This window comes from Trachinotus anak, unplaced genomic scaffold (assembly GCF_046630095.1).
Source record: "Trachinotus anak isolate AG129_WGS33_773 ecotype Australia unplaced genomic scaffold, CSIRO_AGI_Tana_v1 ptg000002l, whole genome shotgun sequence".
NCBI lineage: Eukaryota > Metazoa > Chordata > Actinopteri > Carangiformes > Carangidae > Trachinotus > Trachinotus anak.
In genome coordinates, this window is record NW_027273853.1 from 27,660,578 (window position 1) to 27,676,400 (window position 15,823).

Below are 15,823 nucleotides of genomic sequence, written 5' to 3' on the forward strand. Positions count from 1 at the left end.
ACATTTCGACCATTTTCTGACAGCAAATTCATGAACTAATTAAAGCTGGAGTCATTTGTTTTCAGGCAGAGAATCAGACTCATCAGATTCACCTGCTGAGTCACACCTGCAGGTTGTAAACGATCAGCTCTGAGCTTCTGGGTGAGAAAACCTGATTCTAGCACTGTTTCTCTTAATGTCATTTTATTCTCTGAAACAGCTCTGTCTTCCCTTTCCATTGTTTCAGCTCGGAGGCTCTATCCTCTTTTAAAGTACTTGTATTGAAAATATATTGAAAATTATCTATGTCCCTGATTTCATAATTTAAGCAATGAAGTTAGCATCAAGAATCAATAATAATAAAATGCAATATCATCCTTTTGGTATAAAAACAAAACAATGTTGTCAGTTCTATTGGTTATTTTAATATATTAAATATTAAACCAAAGTCCAGTTTCTGCTGTTTTAAAACCTGAATTCAGAGCCATTATTTCTTTCCCACGGATCCCCACACAAGGAACAACAGTTGAATCAAAAACTGTAAACCGGCTCTTGTGTCAGTCGTCTTACCAGACTTTCCATTAATGAATTCTCCTCCGTCCTCGTTGTCCACAGGGATCTTCTCGTATTTTCCGTGACCAGTGACGACAAATTTGTACTTTTTACCAGCTGCTGGTCCCTGAGCAGAGAAAACACAATGTTCAGTCTGATGGTGTGAGAGCACTGAACGCTTCTGTCATCTTTTATCCCTTTACCATCTCATACCATTTCAAAATACTGCTATAAAGTACTTGGGTTGGGAGGAGTTAAGACATTTTGTGGTAAACACTGTTTCCTGAGTACATTTCAAATTTGATTAATAGTCTGAAAATCATATCTAAATGAAAGGTTTAAAAATGCAGGTCATGCTGAGGTGAAGGACTGAAGTCTAATGTCTGTTTATGTCCTTGTGTGTGCTCACCTTGGCTCTTTGTCCTGCACTCCCTGATGAGTCTCCGATGATCTCCCACATGTTCTTTTTCTGCATCACGTCTCCGGGCTTCACATCCTGACAAATCAATCAATAATCAGTAAAAACTAAATTTAAAAAAGGAGAAATCCAATCTAAGTTACAGTAAAGGAGGAAGCTGTTTTAACAGTTGTTGTACCTGGTTTCTCCACAAGAGGGAAACCTCACACCACAGACTCACAAAGCTGCACCTGAACGCATCACATCACAGTCAGCTCAGGGTGTTTTTTCACCACAGCGTCTCTGTTCAGTAAAACCTGTCACACACAGTCGGATGTTCCCTTCACTTTGTCCTGGAGTCTGATTTTTTAAAATCATTTTTAAAAGAGCAAATAAACCATCATTTCCGTGTGAGGTGCAGATGGTTTTGTGGGGGTTTTGGTCCTGGAATGAATCACAGCTCCCACTGCCACAACATAAACTGAATAAACGAGGCCACACGAGGAAGAAAAACAAAGAGCTTTGAGAAACTGAGACAGGAGTGAACGACATGTCGCAGCTGAAGGAGGAGAGTTTGTGACTTACTGCTGGTTTGCAGGTTAACTGTCTGCTGCCATCAGAGGGGCCTTTTACCCACTGGGTGATCAGGTTGGCCACGCCCACTTTCAGACCATCAGTGTCCTGAGCCAGAAAAAAGTGAAAGGACAAAACAGTTTGTTAATCGTAGGACATTTTTGGGGCGGAAGGAAGGAAGGAAATTAACAGCTGTTTTCTGCTTCTCTCAGTTTCTGTCCAGTTTGACAAAAGGTTTTATTTTATGTTCTTTTTGAAATTGAAGACCATTGCGTGAATTCTGGCTGAAGAAAGACTCAGAGCTCAGAAGCACCTCCCCTCTGCCTCAGCAGACACGAGCCTCTTTGTTTGTTTGTTCGACAGTTTGTTTGTTTACCTCAGAGAACTCCAATAAAACAGATCAGATCTCAGATCAGCTGCCAGGAGTTAAAATAGCTCTGAGTCCGGCCAAACATGATCTACATGATGCAGCAGCTGTTTATTAAAGACGCTCATTAAAACACCTGAAGGACACTCAAAGCCACGGTAGCCTCATAAATCAGGTCTTTGATCAAAGCTCATATGAGCAGAATTTTTATTTCTGATGGTTCAAGTTTTTGTTTGTAGGAAAATGAGACAGTCCTGGTGAAAATGTACAAAGCACCAGATCTATCAGGGTCATAGGTCAGAGCCAACGCACACAGGCTTTACATGGTGAAGTCATCAACACGATCTGGTCAAAGCTTCACTAAAGTGAAAATCTGCTCATTAGTGAATGGAGGCTCTTTGGGTTTCAGTCAGATTGTGTGTTTAATTATTGCAGATAGACTCCACAGTGTCTGTCACAGCGACACTCTCCATGTCTGACGTGTTCGTTACGCACATGTTCACACGTGAAAACATCAGGTTTCTCTCTGCAGGAATCTGACCAGTTTCTCTTCATCTCTAAATCTGATTGAAGACATTTTTATGTTTTTAATTTTCATGTTTCAATTTTCATCTGCTCGTCTTTAATTTCCTTCTTTATTATATGTAAAGTGAAGCATGAAAACTATCATTTTATTTCAAATAAAAATGTACTCTCTGTCAAGGATTTAAAAAAACCCTTTTGATTCTTGTGTAATTGACAAGTAGCCAATCAGGACTCAGAATAAAAGTCTCTCTCAGACCTTCACCCTTTGAGTGAAACCCACAGCAGCTTTGGTCTCATGTCTAAATAAGCACCTCGGTCACTTTTACATAAAATTCATGACACAATCTGACCTGTGACATTTCCTTATCACTTTCAACACAGCACAACTCAGCAGTAAATACTGTCAGATTAACACAACCACCGTGGAAGCACAAGGTAAAACATGCAGAGACTGAAAAACACCTTCTAACATCACTGTCATAAATTTATTATCTCAATCTTTATTTCTTGCACAAAGAAACTAAAATCAAACTGTGAAACACTGTAAACTTCTCACATCTCATCAAAAAGCTATGTTCCTTTGCAGTAGCAGCAACAAAAGATGTTAAGAAACTGACCAGCTCTCCCTCAGTGTATCTACAGTTTTCATTCATGCCAGTTGCCAAACATCATGTTGTCTCTGTCTGTAAATGTTTTAATGAAATGAAAACTTGATCTAAATGACAAAAAGCCGTCACTTAACAGATAAATGGAGCCAGAAATGTTACAAATTAAAAAGGACTTAAAGGTAATTTAAAAAAAAGTAAAAACTCGAACAGGAGAGAAAACTAAATGTGTGTTCTCACCTTTTGTTTATGGAAAAAAGACACAATACTGGTGGGATTTTTTAGGTTTTGTTCCACTTTTGACCAGTTCATCTGATGTGTAGTGGCATCCGCTTGTGAAACCACCAGGAGTCACTATAGTCTGAAACTGTTAAATCAGTCACTGCGTGGCTTTAGGGACACCAGGTGTAATGTTTATCATCTACAAGGTGTTGTGCTGGAGCAGAAAGTAGCCAGGTCTCTGAACGTTGACTCACCTTGCAGGCTGCTCCTTTGGTGGGACTCTGGCTCCAAGCCTCTCCAGCCTCAAACAGATTCTTCTTGGAGGCGACGACCTCAGGTGAGCTCAGCAGGTCGGTCGGCGATGCCTTCACTGCCCGGGCCTCCTGAGAGTTCTGCACAACAATAAGTCTTCATTAGTCCTGATATTAAACCTTACTGAAGTGCTCCTGTAATATTTGACTTTCAATCTCTGTCTTGTTAATATTTCTGTTTTAATTCATTTATTTCATTTCATCATCAATCCTGGAATATTTTATACCAAGTTTCACTTCTGATATTCACAGATATTTCTATTTTATTATTTAACTGTCACAATCATGTTTTAAATTTCATGGATGTAAAACCCCTTCATTTGCAAAATTCCTGCCATCATGAAAACAACTATGAGGAATTCCATTTCAATCCATTTCATTTTAATTAGAAATAAGACAAATTCAAAAATAAAATGTAAAATAAAATTTGGATTACAATATTTTAAATTGCCTTAAATTACAATAATTTGTATTTTATGCCTTGTTGGATTACTGCCTGTTTCTATTTTATTTCTTTTACTGTGTGATGCACTTTGAGAGGCAACTGTAAATAAAATGTATCATTATTATTGATTAATTTGCAATTTCATTTTCAGGTTTACGTTACAAATCTTCAGTTTCCTTATCATTATGACAGTGTAATGCAGTAAAATGAAAAGACAATCTTTCTGTCATTTCAGATTTCATTATAGTTTTCATTTTGGCACAAATAGTGTTTAAACATGAAGATGAGAACTTGGATGGATTTTAAAATGTTTTTTATTTTTTAATTTTAACTGTGTCACACATCATGTGCAAACGAATAGAAATTAAATTTTGGTTTGATTCAATTATTTAACACTAATATTGGCAGCTTTCCATACACACAAGGTTTGAACAGTGCTTAACATAAATAATGTTGATTCATGTAGGATAAGATATGAATATTGCCAAAAGCCTTATGTGACATACAGATATCATCTCATCTCTCTTAATGGTGAGAACATTCCTCCTTCATGCCTGTAGATTTTGTTGTTTATTGCACTTTGTGTTTTTTTAAAGTGCTTCATCAATAAAAATGTCAGGAGTTAACCTCGGGTCGTTCGCTGTGCTGTTAATCAGCCTGGGAAAACGCCTGAGGTGAAGAGTGGAAACAGGGAACGGAAGGATGAGAATAAAGGGCTCTGAACGTCGGGTATTCCTGTCGTATATCTGCACGACACATGCAGAAATAAAAACAGAGCAGTGAAGTCACCGCCCAGGTGCCGCACAGATTTGTGATTCCAGCACAAAAAGGGTCAGAGCTGCCTTTGGCCTTCAGCTGGTTCAAAACAATGAGGGTCCAAAGGTTCAAATGAACATCAGCAGCTTCTGACTGTGCAGAAAACACTTTAAAGGAATAGTTCCACATTTTAGGATATATGTTGTTTGCTTCTTGGCTGAGGTGAGAAGATTGATACGACTTTGATGTCAGTCCTTTAAAAGGTCCCATAATTTACATTTTTCCTGTGGTTTATTTGAAGTGTTGGCCTCCATCAGAAGATATATTTGTGGTTTTAAAAACCAAAAACCATCTCAGTGTAGTTTTACATCTCCTCTCTCAGGCTTCTCTCTGGAGCTCTAGTAACAACAGGTCAGTCAGCCAATCAGGGGAGAGGATCTGAGCCTAAATCATCAGTATATTGTTTGTTCTGTCCAGCACCTTCATATTGTATCTGTCATTTACAGTGCAGCCTCTGGGGGACACCAGCAGCTTTATAAACTGCTCAGTCTGAGGAGCTGAGTGAGTTCAGGTCAAAACACCATGATTGGACAGTGTAACAGGTGTGAATCAGGTGCGACAATGAGCCTGAACTTGTCCTGAATGTCTGTGTATTCTGCACTGAATGAGTCAGGTTCAGACAGGTGAGTCTCCAATGACTGAGAATAACAGGATATGAAACAAACCTGCAGGGAGGAGGAGGAGGGGGGAGGAAGGGTGGGGGCGGCCTGATGAAAATCTTCATCAGCTTCAACAATGGGCCTTCTGTGTGTGTGTTTGTGGGGCTCAGACCTTCACTGATCAGGTTTTTGGTCAGTCCTGTCTGTTCCAGGGTTTCAAAGCCCAACTAAAATCACAGTTTGTCTCTTTTCATCCAGTTTTTACATTTATTGTCAATAGAAGAAGAAAAAAAAATCAGACATGCTGCTGGAGGGGGTGTGTTGGTGTCGGTGTTTGACTCTCAGGTGCAGGATGAGACGTGTGCTCACGTTTGTTAGTTAGATAAGAAGGAGGAATTAGGCTTTAGCAGGAAAGCTAACGTGGGTTGGTGTGTGTGTGTGTGTGTGTGTGTGTGTGTGTGTGTGTGTGTGTGTGTGTGTGTGTGTGTGTGTGTGTGTGTGTGTGTGTGTGTGAGCTGACCTCCACAGCGTGGGCGTACTGCTCCAGCTTGTCGTCGATCTTGGACATGAGGACGAGGGGCTGCGTCTTCTTAAAGCTGTTACTGATTCAAACAACAACAAATGCAACCAGTTAAAAGCAGAGACACTGATCTGGAGTCAGATCTGGAGTCGCATTATTCACTGTGATATAGTCATGTGTTGTTTTTCTCACTCTCACAAACCCTGATTTCTCCCTCCTCTCCACCCGTTTATCACCTGAACTGTATTTTGTGTATCATCTCTCCTTTGAAACTATGATGTGCAAACTGAGTGAAATATTCAAACCCAACACTTTGTGTTTTCATGGCTGCTTCATTACATCAAATGGAAATATTCTTTTTGTCTTGTGCATCATTTTAGACCAAAACTTCCTGAATTCAGCCTAAAATATTCACTCTACGTCAATTTAAAATTAATTTTCAGGAACTTACTTCCTATTATAAAATTTTCAGGTTCTGTCAGCAGAAATACGAAAAAAATTTAAATATTAAATTCAAAGTGGCAGAATTCATCACTTTTGAAATAAACTCTCAGCGGCACAGAGCTGGACTGTGGCCCTCAGACTCAGGTCTATCATCCTCCGCTTTCCCTTAATGTTTCTCCAAAACAGCGAAGTTTATCTTGGATCAATGATTTATGAAGGAATTCAGGGTTTTCATGTGTTTCTCTCTGCCTCCCCACTTCCACACGTTCACGCTTCAATCAGAACCAGGAAAGTTTTAAGTCAGACCAGCACATGTGGACTCCAGGAGCCCTGACGTTGACTCAGATCCGGGTTTGTGGTTGAATAAATGAAGCTTTGTCTAAAATGTTTTTGTCTTAGTCTCTGCAGATCCAGGAGGGTTTCATTCTTCCACCCAGCTGTCCAAGCTCAACCTCCACCATCGTCTTCCTCTAAACACTGACTTCTCCTCCCTCATAGTTTCTGATTTTAATTCACAGTCCCTGATAGGAGCCGGATGAGGTCATTCCTTCACAGCGGGGGAGGAAACCTCATTCATCATCTGAATCGTTCTCGTCATCGTGTCTGTGGCGCCGCCGCTCTGAGACGTGAGGTCTACACCTAATGATGTCATGGCTGATGGAGGGAAGGAGCAGCTGACATGACATCAGAGATGCTGCTGATCTCATGCGTTTGGAACGATGCGTTTAAAGCAGTTTTTATGAGCTGCTTCCTTCACTGCTGGAAGGTGTGACTCAGTTGCTTTTTTGTTTTACCTACAGCAATGAAGTCAAAGGTAAAGTTTCCATCAGTCTGTCCATTGGCAAGAAATTTGTTGTACATGTTTAAGTCAGCAGCCTCACATTTATTTGTTATGCTTCAGGCAAAGACACAAATACAGTATCAGAGGGTGCAGATGTCCGTCGAGACCAATGTCAAAAAACATACACCAGACTTCATAGAAAAAAAAAAAAAAAATCAGATTCATAGGTAGTGATCTAGATCTGCCTCCAAATCTAATGGGTGCTTCATCTGGTATTGACCCATCTGTCCACCAAGTTTGGTGCAAATCGGTTCAGTGGTTTTTGTGTGAACACAAACGAAAACTAACCAGCAACCAGGACTGAAAAGTGTCAAAAACTGCAGTTCCTCTAGTGACCACTAGAGTGAGTCAGTCCCCAGAGACTCCCACGTAAAAATGTCCAACTTTACAGCAGAAACAAACATGTTTACAGCCTGGTACAAAAACTGGTTTGGTCTCTAGAGCTAATTTCCTTGTTCTGAGCTTCTAAACTGCTCTTCAGGAAGCCATGGGTGACATCATAGAGGCTACGTCCATCTTTATTTACAGTCTATGGTGAAAACAGAACCTCCACATTTTTCTTGATAAATCTATTGCAGGTCCAATAACAGACAGGGAGCAGTTGGTGAACAAGGTGGAGCTTTTAGCAGCTAAAGAGCCAGATGTTTCCCTCATCAGCTGGTGGAGACCAAACACAGAGCTACAGGACAGGGAACACTGGACTGTTGCTCTGTAGCTGCTGGAAGTGGAAATAAGAAACTGTTTGGTAACAAGTTCACCATATAAAGGTGATATATCAATGGTGAGTTCGCAGCTTGCTCCTGCTGCCAACAGTGTGCCGTCATTTCTTGCAGGTTTAAGCCAAAACGTTCTTAATGCTTCAGGAATCTCATTGCTCAGAGGCACTAACACCACTGGAGTCAAAGTTTTCTGTCTGCTGGCATCACATCTCTTCTGATCATCGCCCTGGTTCTGGTACAGTCACTTTAAAATAACAGCATCCGCACAGAGGCTTCACGCCTGCTGAGCGCTCCTCAGAGCTGATAACTACCTGCAGCAGACTGCCTGGAGCCGCTGGACCCCACCAACCACCAGAGAAAACACAGCTGCCTGCATCTGGACACAGTTAAGCAGAGCCATAAATCGTGGCCGAGGAGGGTGATGCAGTGAGAGAGGTGGAGAGGTCACCTTCGACCCTCTTCATCAGTGTTTGCCCTCCAACAGTGGAGGGTTAACCAGCAGGTCGGCTGCAGGGGAAAAGATCTGGCTGAGAGAAACAGGCAGAGGCTGAACGGTCCCTAAATTAGCTATCAATAAGTCGATTGACAGCAAATTAATTAACAATTGCTCAATTGTTCATTGTTTAAGGGTCAATCAACCTTCAAGTCAACAACAAAACTGCAGAAGTCTGTTTGTTTTGTTGAACTAATTAAAAGCAGTCTGTAGCTGTGTCCTGATTGGCTGCTTGTTGTGTTGCTCTGCACAAAACCTCAGCATTTAAATTTAAAGTCTCTCGTCTCAAAGACATTTTTAACCTCTGGTCCAGGATCCACAGAGACTTTAATTAAATTCTAGTGGTGATCATAAAGTTTCCAAACGAACCAAACCCGTCAGGATGAATTCTTTGAGGAAATGTTTCTAAAATGAAGCACAAAACATCCCGGATGTTACTGTAGCTGTAAAACCGATCAGGACATGGATCAGGATATTCACCTTTTCTTCAGCGAGCGGTTCAGGGACTCTGTTCTCTCTGTGATCTGGAAAAGAAGAAGAAGAAGAAGCGTGAGGTCATTTTTCTGATGAACACAGGAAGTTTTCCTCCGTGTCGCTGCCTCGGTTCAGAAGTGTGCTAATTACAGCTCGGCTCTCTGTTGGGCCGCAGACCGCCACAACCCCGTCCAAGACAAACAGAGCCGGGTCTGCTGGCCTTCATCAAACTGTACGAGTCATCGGAGCAGCTGGAGCAGAGGATGATGGGAATGAGCTTTTTAACCCATAATTCCCTGAAGAACAAGAGATTGATTTGTGTATTTTTATCTAATTTTTCTAGTTTGTCTGTTGATTTTTCTGTATCGAGTTTCCTTCTAATGTGATTCTGTGACTTATCAGAAAACCTCCAGCTGTTAACACATCTGTACTTTTAATTATAACAACTTTAAAAGCACAAAACACCTAAAGTTTTCTACTTGAGTATGACACCTCAGGTTTTATTCCTCCTTAGCTGAGGGGAATTACCTCAGGGTGAATCTCTTAAAAGGTTTCCTTAGTTACGGGAAAAGTTGAGGCATTTGCAGCACTGACAGAGATTTTACAGCAGTAATATTCTACTGTTTTCTACTGTTTCCATGCAGACCATGAGGAGGATTTTAACTTAAGGTTTTTTGAACAAGTTTCACTAGTAATGGAGTATTTTTTTTACAGTGTGTTGTTGTTAGTTTTGCTGAAGGTAAGGATCTGAATACTCCCCCCTCCACTGCCTGATCGCCTGTGCTTGACCTGGGTGTCTTTCACAGACAACAATCTGAACTTTAACTGTGCAGGACACCCCCGTCTTAATGATAACCCCCCTCCTTGTTTTTTTTTGTTTAGCACTACTGGTGTAACAGACTCTGTCACAAGTTTGTCACATGTTAGCAAAGCTTTCATCACACTGCTTTTAATTTTCTCTGTCGTCAGCGGGGGACTGAGGTTCAGGGCAGGATCAGTGTTTTCTCTGACCTCAGAGGTCAAACATGAGAGTCAGCATCACACACACACACACACACACACACACACACACACACACACACACACACACACACACACACACACACACACACAGAAACAGGAAACTCCTGTGCTACAGCTGAACACTTGAAACTCTGAAAATGAAAATCAGAGACTTTTTTAGAGAAAGACATCACTAACATCATCATCATAAAAATCAAATTTTAGGGGGAGGGTCTCAAAATTAATTACCATATTGTAAAATGTATTTTTGAAAAATTTATTTCAGTATCAAAAGGTGAGGAGCAACAGAAAATGCGCCTGACAGTGAACAGGCAGCTGATACTGCTGCTGGTCTGGACCCTGGTTATAATTCTCCACACTACGTGAGCAAAATAATACTTTCTGAACTCTGTGGTTTTGCTCTTCTCTCTAGTTCAAAAGCTTAATTCATGTCTTATGTCCATATTTATCTGAGAGTAAAAAAAAAGTTCTTAAACAGTCTCTGCATCTCGAGACAAAATAATCATGAACATGGAGTTTGGAGATTTATCCGTGCACTACTGTTCAACAAATGATCTCACATTTTTTCATTGCACTGAAAAAATGTGTGTATGTGTGTTAACGTGTAGCTGATGCACAGTGGTCAGAGTATTTTACAGTCTGATGGTTAAACTGCTGATATCACCTTATATCCATCTTCTATCAGAGCAAAGTTACATTTGTAGGTTTATGTGAAACCTGTTGGGTATAATTTGATGGATATGGATAGTGGCACTGTGTTACTTCTGTGAGGTGAAAAGTTACCAAATGGACTTTTAACATGCAGCAAACATGGATGAACTCATGGTTAAGGCTGTTTGTAATTTTAGGTTTTAGTTGGGTTTTTTTTTTTTTTTGCCCCAAATCTAGTTTTTCTTTCAGTTCTTCCTTAAACAAGTACATTGTTAAGATAACACAGTTATTTGTCATTGGGTTCATAAACATATTTATTCTGCACAAGTCAGAATTGTTTAATGTCACTTAATGGTTCACCAAGACCAAGGACATTTAACCCAACAAACAATACCACCTTTCTCTTCCGTGTTACTGCCTCAACCAAACACCAGCAGCATCAATAACATCCAACTCTCCTGGATGTAGATTCACCAGTTCTTCGTAAACTCGTCATTAAATTCAGGATTCAACTCCTTCCTCAGCCTTACTCCCCAACCCAATAATTTTCATACTGTCCCTTAGACTTCACTCTGCGGACAACAACTTCCATTATGGTATTCATCATTTCACCATCGCTTGATGCTCATTTATTCTGCCCGAGAAGCTAAAGTTTGAGCTGAAATTAATTCCAAAATAAAATCACAGTAGAGAAAAACTTGTGTGAGCATCTGAGTTTGTGTAACATACTTTGGTCAAGGAAAAAAGAACCGGCTTTTGGGATTGTGAGAAGTTGCAGATGACCCACTGTGACATAAATACATGATTTTCCGGTGTTATTCACCTTGTGTGTGGGAGCTTTGGGGCTGATGGGACTGAACATCTCGTCCCCGTCCACGCTGGACGTGCTCAGGCTCTTCATCCTCTCTGCTGCCTCCATCCTCCTCCTCTCGATGTCTTCTTTCATCCGTCTCCTCTCCTCCTGGAGTCGGGTCACAAACACTGTTCAGCTCCACATTTAAACATAAGACTGGACCCATAAGACATGGGTCTAATTCACTGTTCTTAGGAACCCACTACTAAAAACATATCTGCTGCTACATGTTCCACTTGCCCAATGAATCTCTAACTTAGTTTTACCTGTCATGAGATAGAAGAGGCAAAAACTAATAAAACTTACTTGTTTGGTCCATTGTTAATGTAAAAATATGGACTGGCTGCTCTTTGTATCTTAGCAGTCTGACTTTAGATTAAATACAACTTATCCTGAATTTCTCCTAGCAACTCAAAAGCTTAATAAAAATACCTGGAATGTTTTCAGTACGCTTTTACACTGAGATTTGAGGATTTTTAATGAGCAGTTGGGAGCTTTAACCAAATCATGGAGGTTATTTTTAACAGGCCGCTGTGGCTCATAAATTCTACTTTCAGTAATTTTAGAAGGTGATCTGTTTTATTTCAGTTAAACCTGTTTGATCCCTGGTTCCCCTGCAGTCGTCTAAATACCTAAGTAATACCTCATCCTGTTTTTCACATATAAATATTTTATTGAGTCATGGTCACCTCCTCTTTGGCCACCCGTTGCTGCTCCTCCTCCTCCCTCCGACGCTCCTCTTCCCCCCGGACTCGGCGTCTCTCCTCCCTCCTCCTCTTCAGCTCCTCCAGCTCCTGCTCGGCCTCGGCCTGTCGGTGTCTCAGCTGCTCCAGCTCCTGGCTCTCCTTCACCTGGAGGCTCCGTCGGATCTTCTCCAGACGCTGCTCCGTCTCCAGGATGGCCTCCGCCTCCTCTGGCTCTGTGGCTCTGCTACACACACAGGGGAGGAATTAAATATAAAAGAATTTAATTTATGACCAGGCTCTGGACTGGTCCGAACAGTGCCCACATGTCCAAGGTCTTTCAAGTACTTTCAAGGTCTTTCTGAAAGCTGACACTGAGCACTCTGACATGGTTATCATCTCCTTTACTGGATGATAAAGTTAAACATTTAACAAAGGTAAGTATTCCATCAAGATGAATAAATAAAACACACTACACACCTGGACGACCTCTTTGTCTTGTTGATGAATGATGTCACCTCCACATTGGTTGCGTCTCCGTTGGCGTTGCTGTGTTTCGGCTCTTGGTGAAGGAAAACTTTTGACGTGTAGGAAACTTTAACTTCTTTTCCTTTCTCCACCTGCACATGAAAGGTTAAAGGTTACAGATCATAACCCGAGACCCTTTTCACATACAACAGTCTGACTGACCAGAAACTCAACACAGAGACTGAACCTCGCAGACTGATGGTCAATAACAGTGAAAGAATTTTAAGGACGATGACTTGGATGTAACTGCTGTAAGCCCTTAGGTACTTGGAACTTGGTTGCTAAACCCCACAATTAGAAATAAAGGCTGTAAGACTTTGTCAGGAAAATGTTCAAATGAGACCTTAAAGACCTGACTGTTGTTGAATGTCTTCTTTTACTTGGTCTCTCCATTAAGGCTTGACAGAAGATTTGTTTTGAATGAACTCGGACTTGACTTTGACTTGTTTTGAGTGCCTTAGGACTCAATTCAAACCGGTCTTGGATTATGTAAAACTTCACACCGACTTTTTGAAGCATTTGATACTCAAAGGTGTCTTGAATGACTCAAGATTTGACTTTGGAAGCTAAGCTTGGTCTTGTTTCTAATAACTTGAGGCTTGACCCAGACTTGTCTCAATGGATTTGGGTCAGGGCTGGGGTTAGACTCTGTTGTAATGTTACTAACTTTTGACTAACTTGTCTGAAATGACTTGGGACTTGACTGAGAAAACTTAGGATCTGACTCAGATTTGTCTTAAATTTTAAAACTTGGATTTGTCTTAAATGACTTGAGACCTGACTTGAGGATTGCCTTGAATCCCAACATGACAACAGACCTGTTCTAAGTTACTTTACACTTAGACCTGTCAAATTACATGAGACTTTACTTGACTATAAATTACTGGATTTATGAGACATGGTCTGGATTTGTCTCAAATTATGCTAAACTTGACTTGGATCTGATTCTACCTGGACTTTTTTGGAAGAACTTAAACACAACTTGGACTTATCTCCAGTAACTTAGGACACGAGTCAGACTTTTCTAGAATGATTCAAATCTTTTTAAACAGCTCAGGTGTTTGATGACGAAGCCTTACCTCTGTTTTCGGCCTTTGAATCTCCTCCCTCCTCCTGGTCATCACCTCGTCCCTCTTCCTCTTCTCCTCTTCCTCCCTCTCTCTCTCCCTCCTCGCCTTCTCGACTCGGATTGCCTCCTCCTCACGTTCCTTCCTTCTCTCCGCCTCCATCCTGGCCCTGTCTGTCTCTTCCCGCTCCTGTCTCTGGAGTCGGCTGGAGGACGTGACGGAGGCCTGGACGGTCTTTACGGGTGCAGCTTTATTTATTCTGTTCTCCTCTTCCTCATCCTCCTCACCTCCCTGGCTGAGCTCCTGCAGGCGCTGCTGCCTCCGTCTCTCTCTGCGTTGTGTCCAGTCGCTGAAGCCCTCGTCCTCCTCCAGAGACGGAGAGCCGCTCGGCTTGAAGTCACTGTCGTACCTGAGGAAGAACAAGACATAAAAGTCAGGACAGCTTATGGACGGAGTTAAACTGATGTGAGACGGCAGCAGGTGTTAAAGGTTTCATGTAACAACAGTTGTATACCTCCATCAACCAGCTGCACTTGATTAGCGTGTTATTTCTTGAATTATGGCCAAAAGATTTTGTGAGATCACTGTGACTTTCACATTTGACCTTTGACCATCAAATACTACCCACTCCATCCTTGAGTCCAAGTGGATGTTTGTGCCAAATTTGAAGATATTCCCTCAAGATATTACTGAGAAATTGCATTCACAAGAATGGAATGAACAAAGGGATAGACAACCCGAAAATATGAAGCTTCTGGAGCGGAGCCAAAGAAAATAAAACAGCAGCTCAGTGCTGCTTTTTGCCCCTGATTCAGCCAGACCATGATTATCACAAAAGGATTAAGACAAATAATAACTTCAGTATCAGCTGTCCTCATCTGTGTCCATTTGAACACTTTCCCTCCCTGCAGTTAGTACGGATGAGACACTGTTCGATTGTGTGTGCACTTTGTGATTTAATCCATAACATTTCCTTTCTTGGTGGAGGTTTAATTTGTTGATTTTACTCTTGAAAAGCTTTTGGGACGGGATCATTAGTCCTGAGCCAAGTCAGAGGTGATGGCTGTGATTCTGACAGGAGGTCTGCTCTCAACAGTAGGAGCATATTTCGGTTTCTGTCCGTCAAAAGGTTTTAAATGATTTTTGCAACAAGGACTTCAGTGCTTTAGTAAACAGAGGCTTAGACCGACTGCAGGGAGCGGGTTCAGTGTGGGGACCAAGTCGGTCCAGGATGGACTAATAACCCTGTACAGGATGCATTCAAATAATCTGGAATCGTAGCCAAGAATCACAGTTTAAGGATATTCTAAAATATCCCTTATCAGTCTTAAGGTTAGTCCATCCACCTCTGGTCCACTGTAAAATATCTCATTTCTGTGATCACAGAGCCATTAGCAGCAGAGTGCAGCTGACGACTGAATGATTAGTGTCCGGTTCAGCTGAAATAACAACCAGTGAAAACAGGAAATGGAAACTGGCCAGAAACACATGCAGTAATTTGTCTGGGATTCTTTTACATGTTCGGTTCGCAAAATGTATTTATAACATGAGTATAAAGTTCATGTTACAACTGCAGAAGCAAAGTAACTTGTTGGTCAAGGTTAGAGGGGAACAATCATGATCACGGTTCAAAGAAGCCAGTGTTGACTGTTGGTTGGAGATGAATGGTGATCCTGGATTTAGTGGCTGTACAACAATGTCCCCATTTCCTCTATAGCTCCCAACAGATGAGAGTCATGATCATTACCACTGCTACAGGGTTGCATAGACATATGTCATTTTTGGGTTTTTTCTTTATGAGTCTCCTTATTTCACCTGTTACTAATGTGCTAATGCAACTCATTGCTTACTCTCTCGTCTCTTTTGTAGACTCTACCTCCAACACGAAAAAATATCAGTCAAGCGTCAGGTGTTTTAAGCTCGACTGAGAGGGGAAAGTTGGTGTTTCAATAAAAACTAAACATAATATGACAAAATCCAATGGAAACAGAGTTAGAGAACAATTGACAACGCACATCAACAAAGTGACAAAAACATCAGATCTGTGCGGAGTGAAGACGAAACTGGAACCTGGTTTTCCATCATTTGAGCTTTGACTGTAGCTCTTCTATTGACTATCTCACTGTGTCTTCTTCT

General features: G+C 41.2%; 1 protein-coding gene across 3 annotated transcripts in view; it reads right to left on the bottom strand.

Moving 5' to 3' along the window:
- lsp1a (lymphocyte specific protein 1 a) overlaps positions 1-15,823 on the bottom strand; it is a 43,132-nt gene that overhangs the window by 6,953 nt on the left and 20,356 nt on the right. For 2 of the 3 annotated variants that reach the window (XM_071459692.1, XM_071459685.1), the window contains 10 exons: positions 13,700-14,096; positions 12,573-12,712; positions 12,099-12,339; positions 11,380-11,517; positions 8,889-8,932; positions 5,912-5,993; positions 3,475-3,612; positions 1,514-1,609; positions 941-1,027; positions 550-658 (listed from right to left, as the gene is read on the bottom strand). In XM_071459692.1, coding sequence (XP_071315793.1) covers positions 550-658; positions 941-1,027; positions 1,514-1,609; positions 3,475-3,612; positions 5,912-5,993; positions 8,889-8,932; positions 11,380-11,517; positions 12,099-12,339; positions 12,573-12,712; positions 13,700-14,096 — 1,472 coding nt within the window. The remainder of the gene's footprint in view (positions 1-549; positions 659-940; positions 1,028-1,513; positions 1,610-3,474; positions 3,613-5,911; positions 5,994-8,888; positions 8,933-11,379; positions 11,518-12,098; positions 12,340-12,572; positions 12,713-13,699; positions 14,097-15,823) is intronic. The other variant, XM_071459702.1, reaches the window with a different exon arrangement.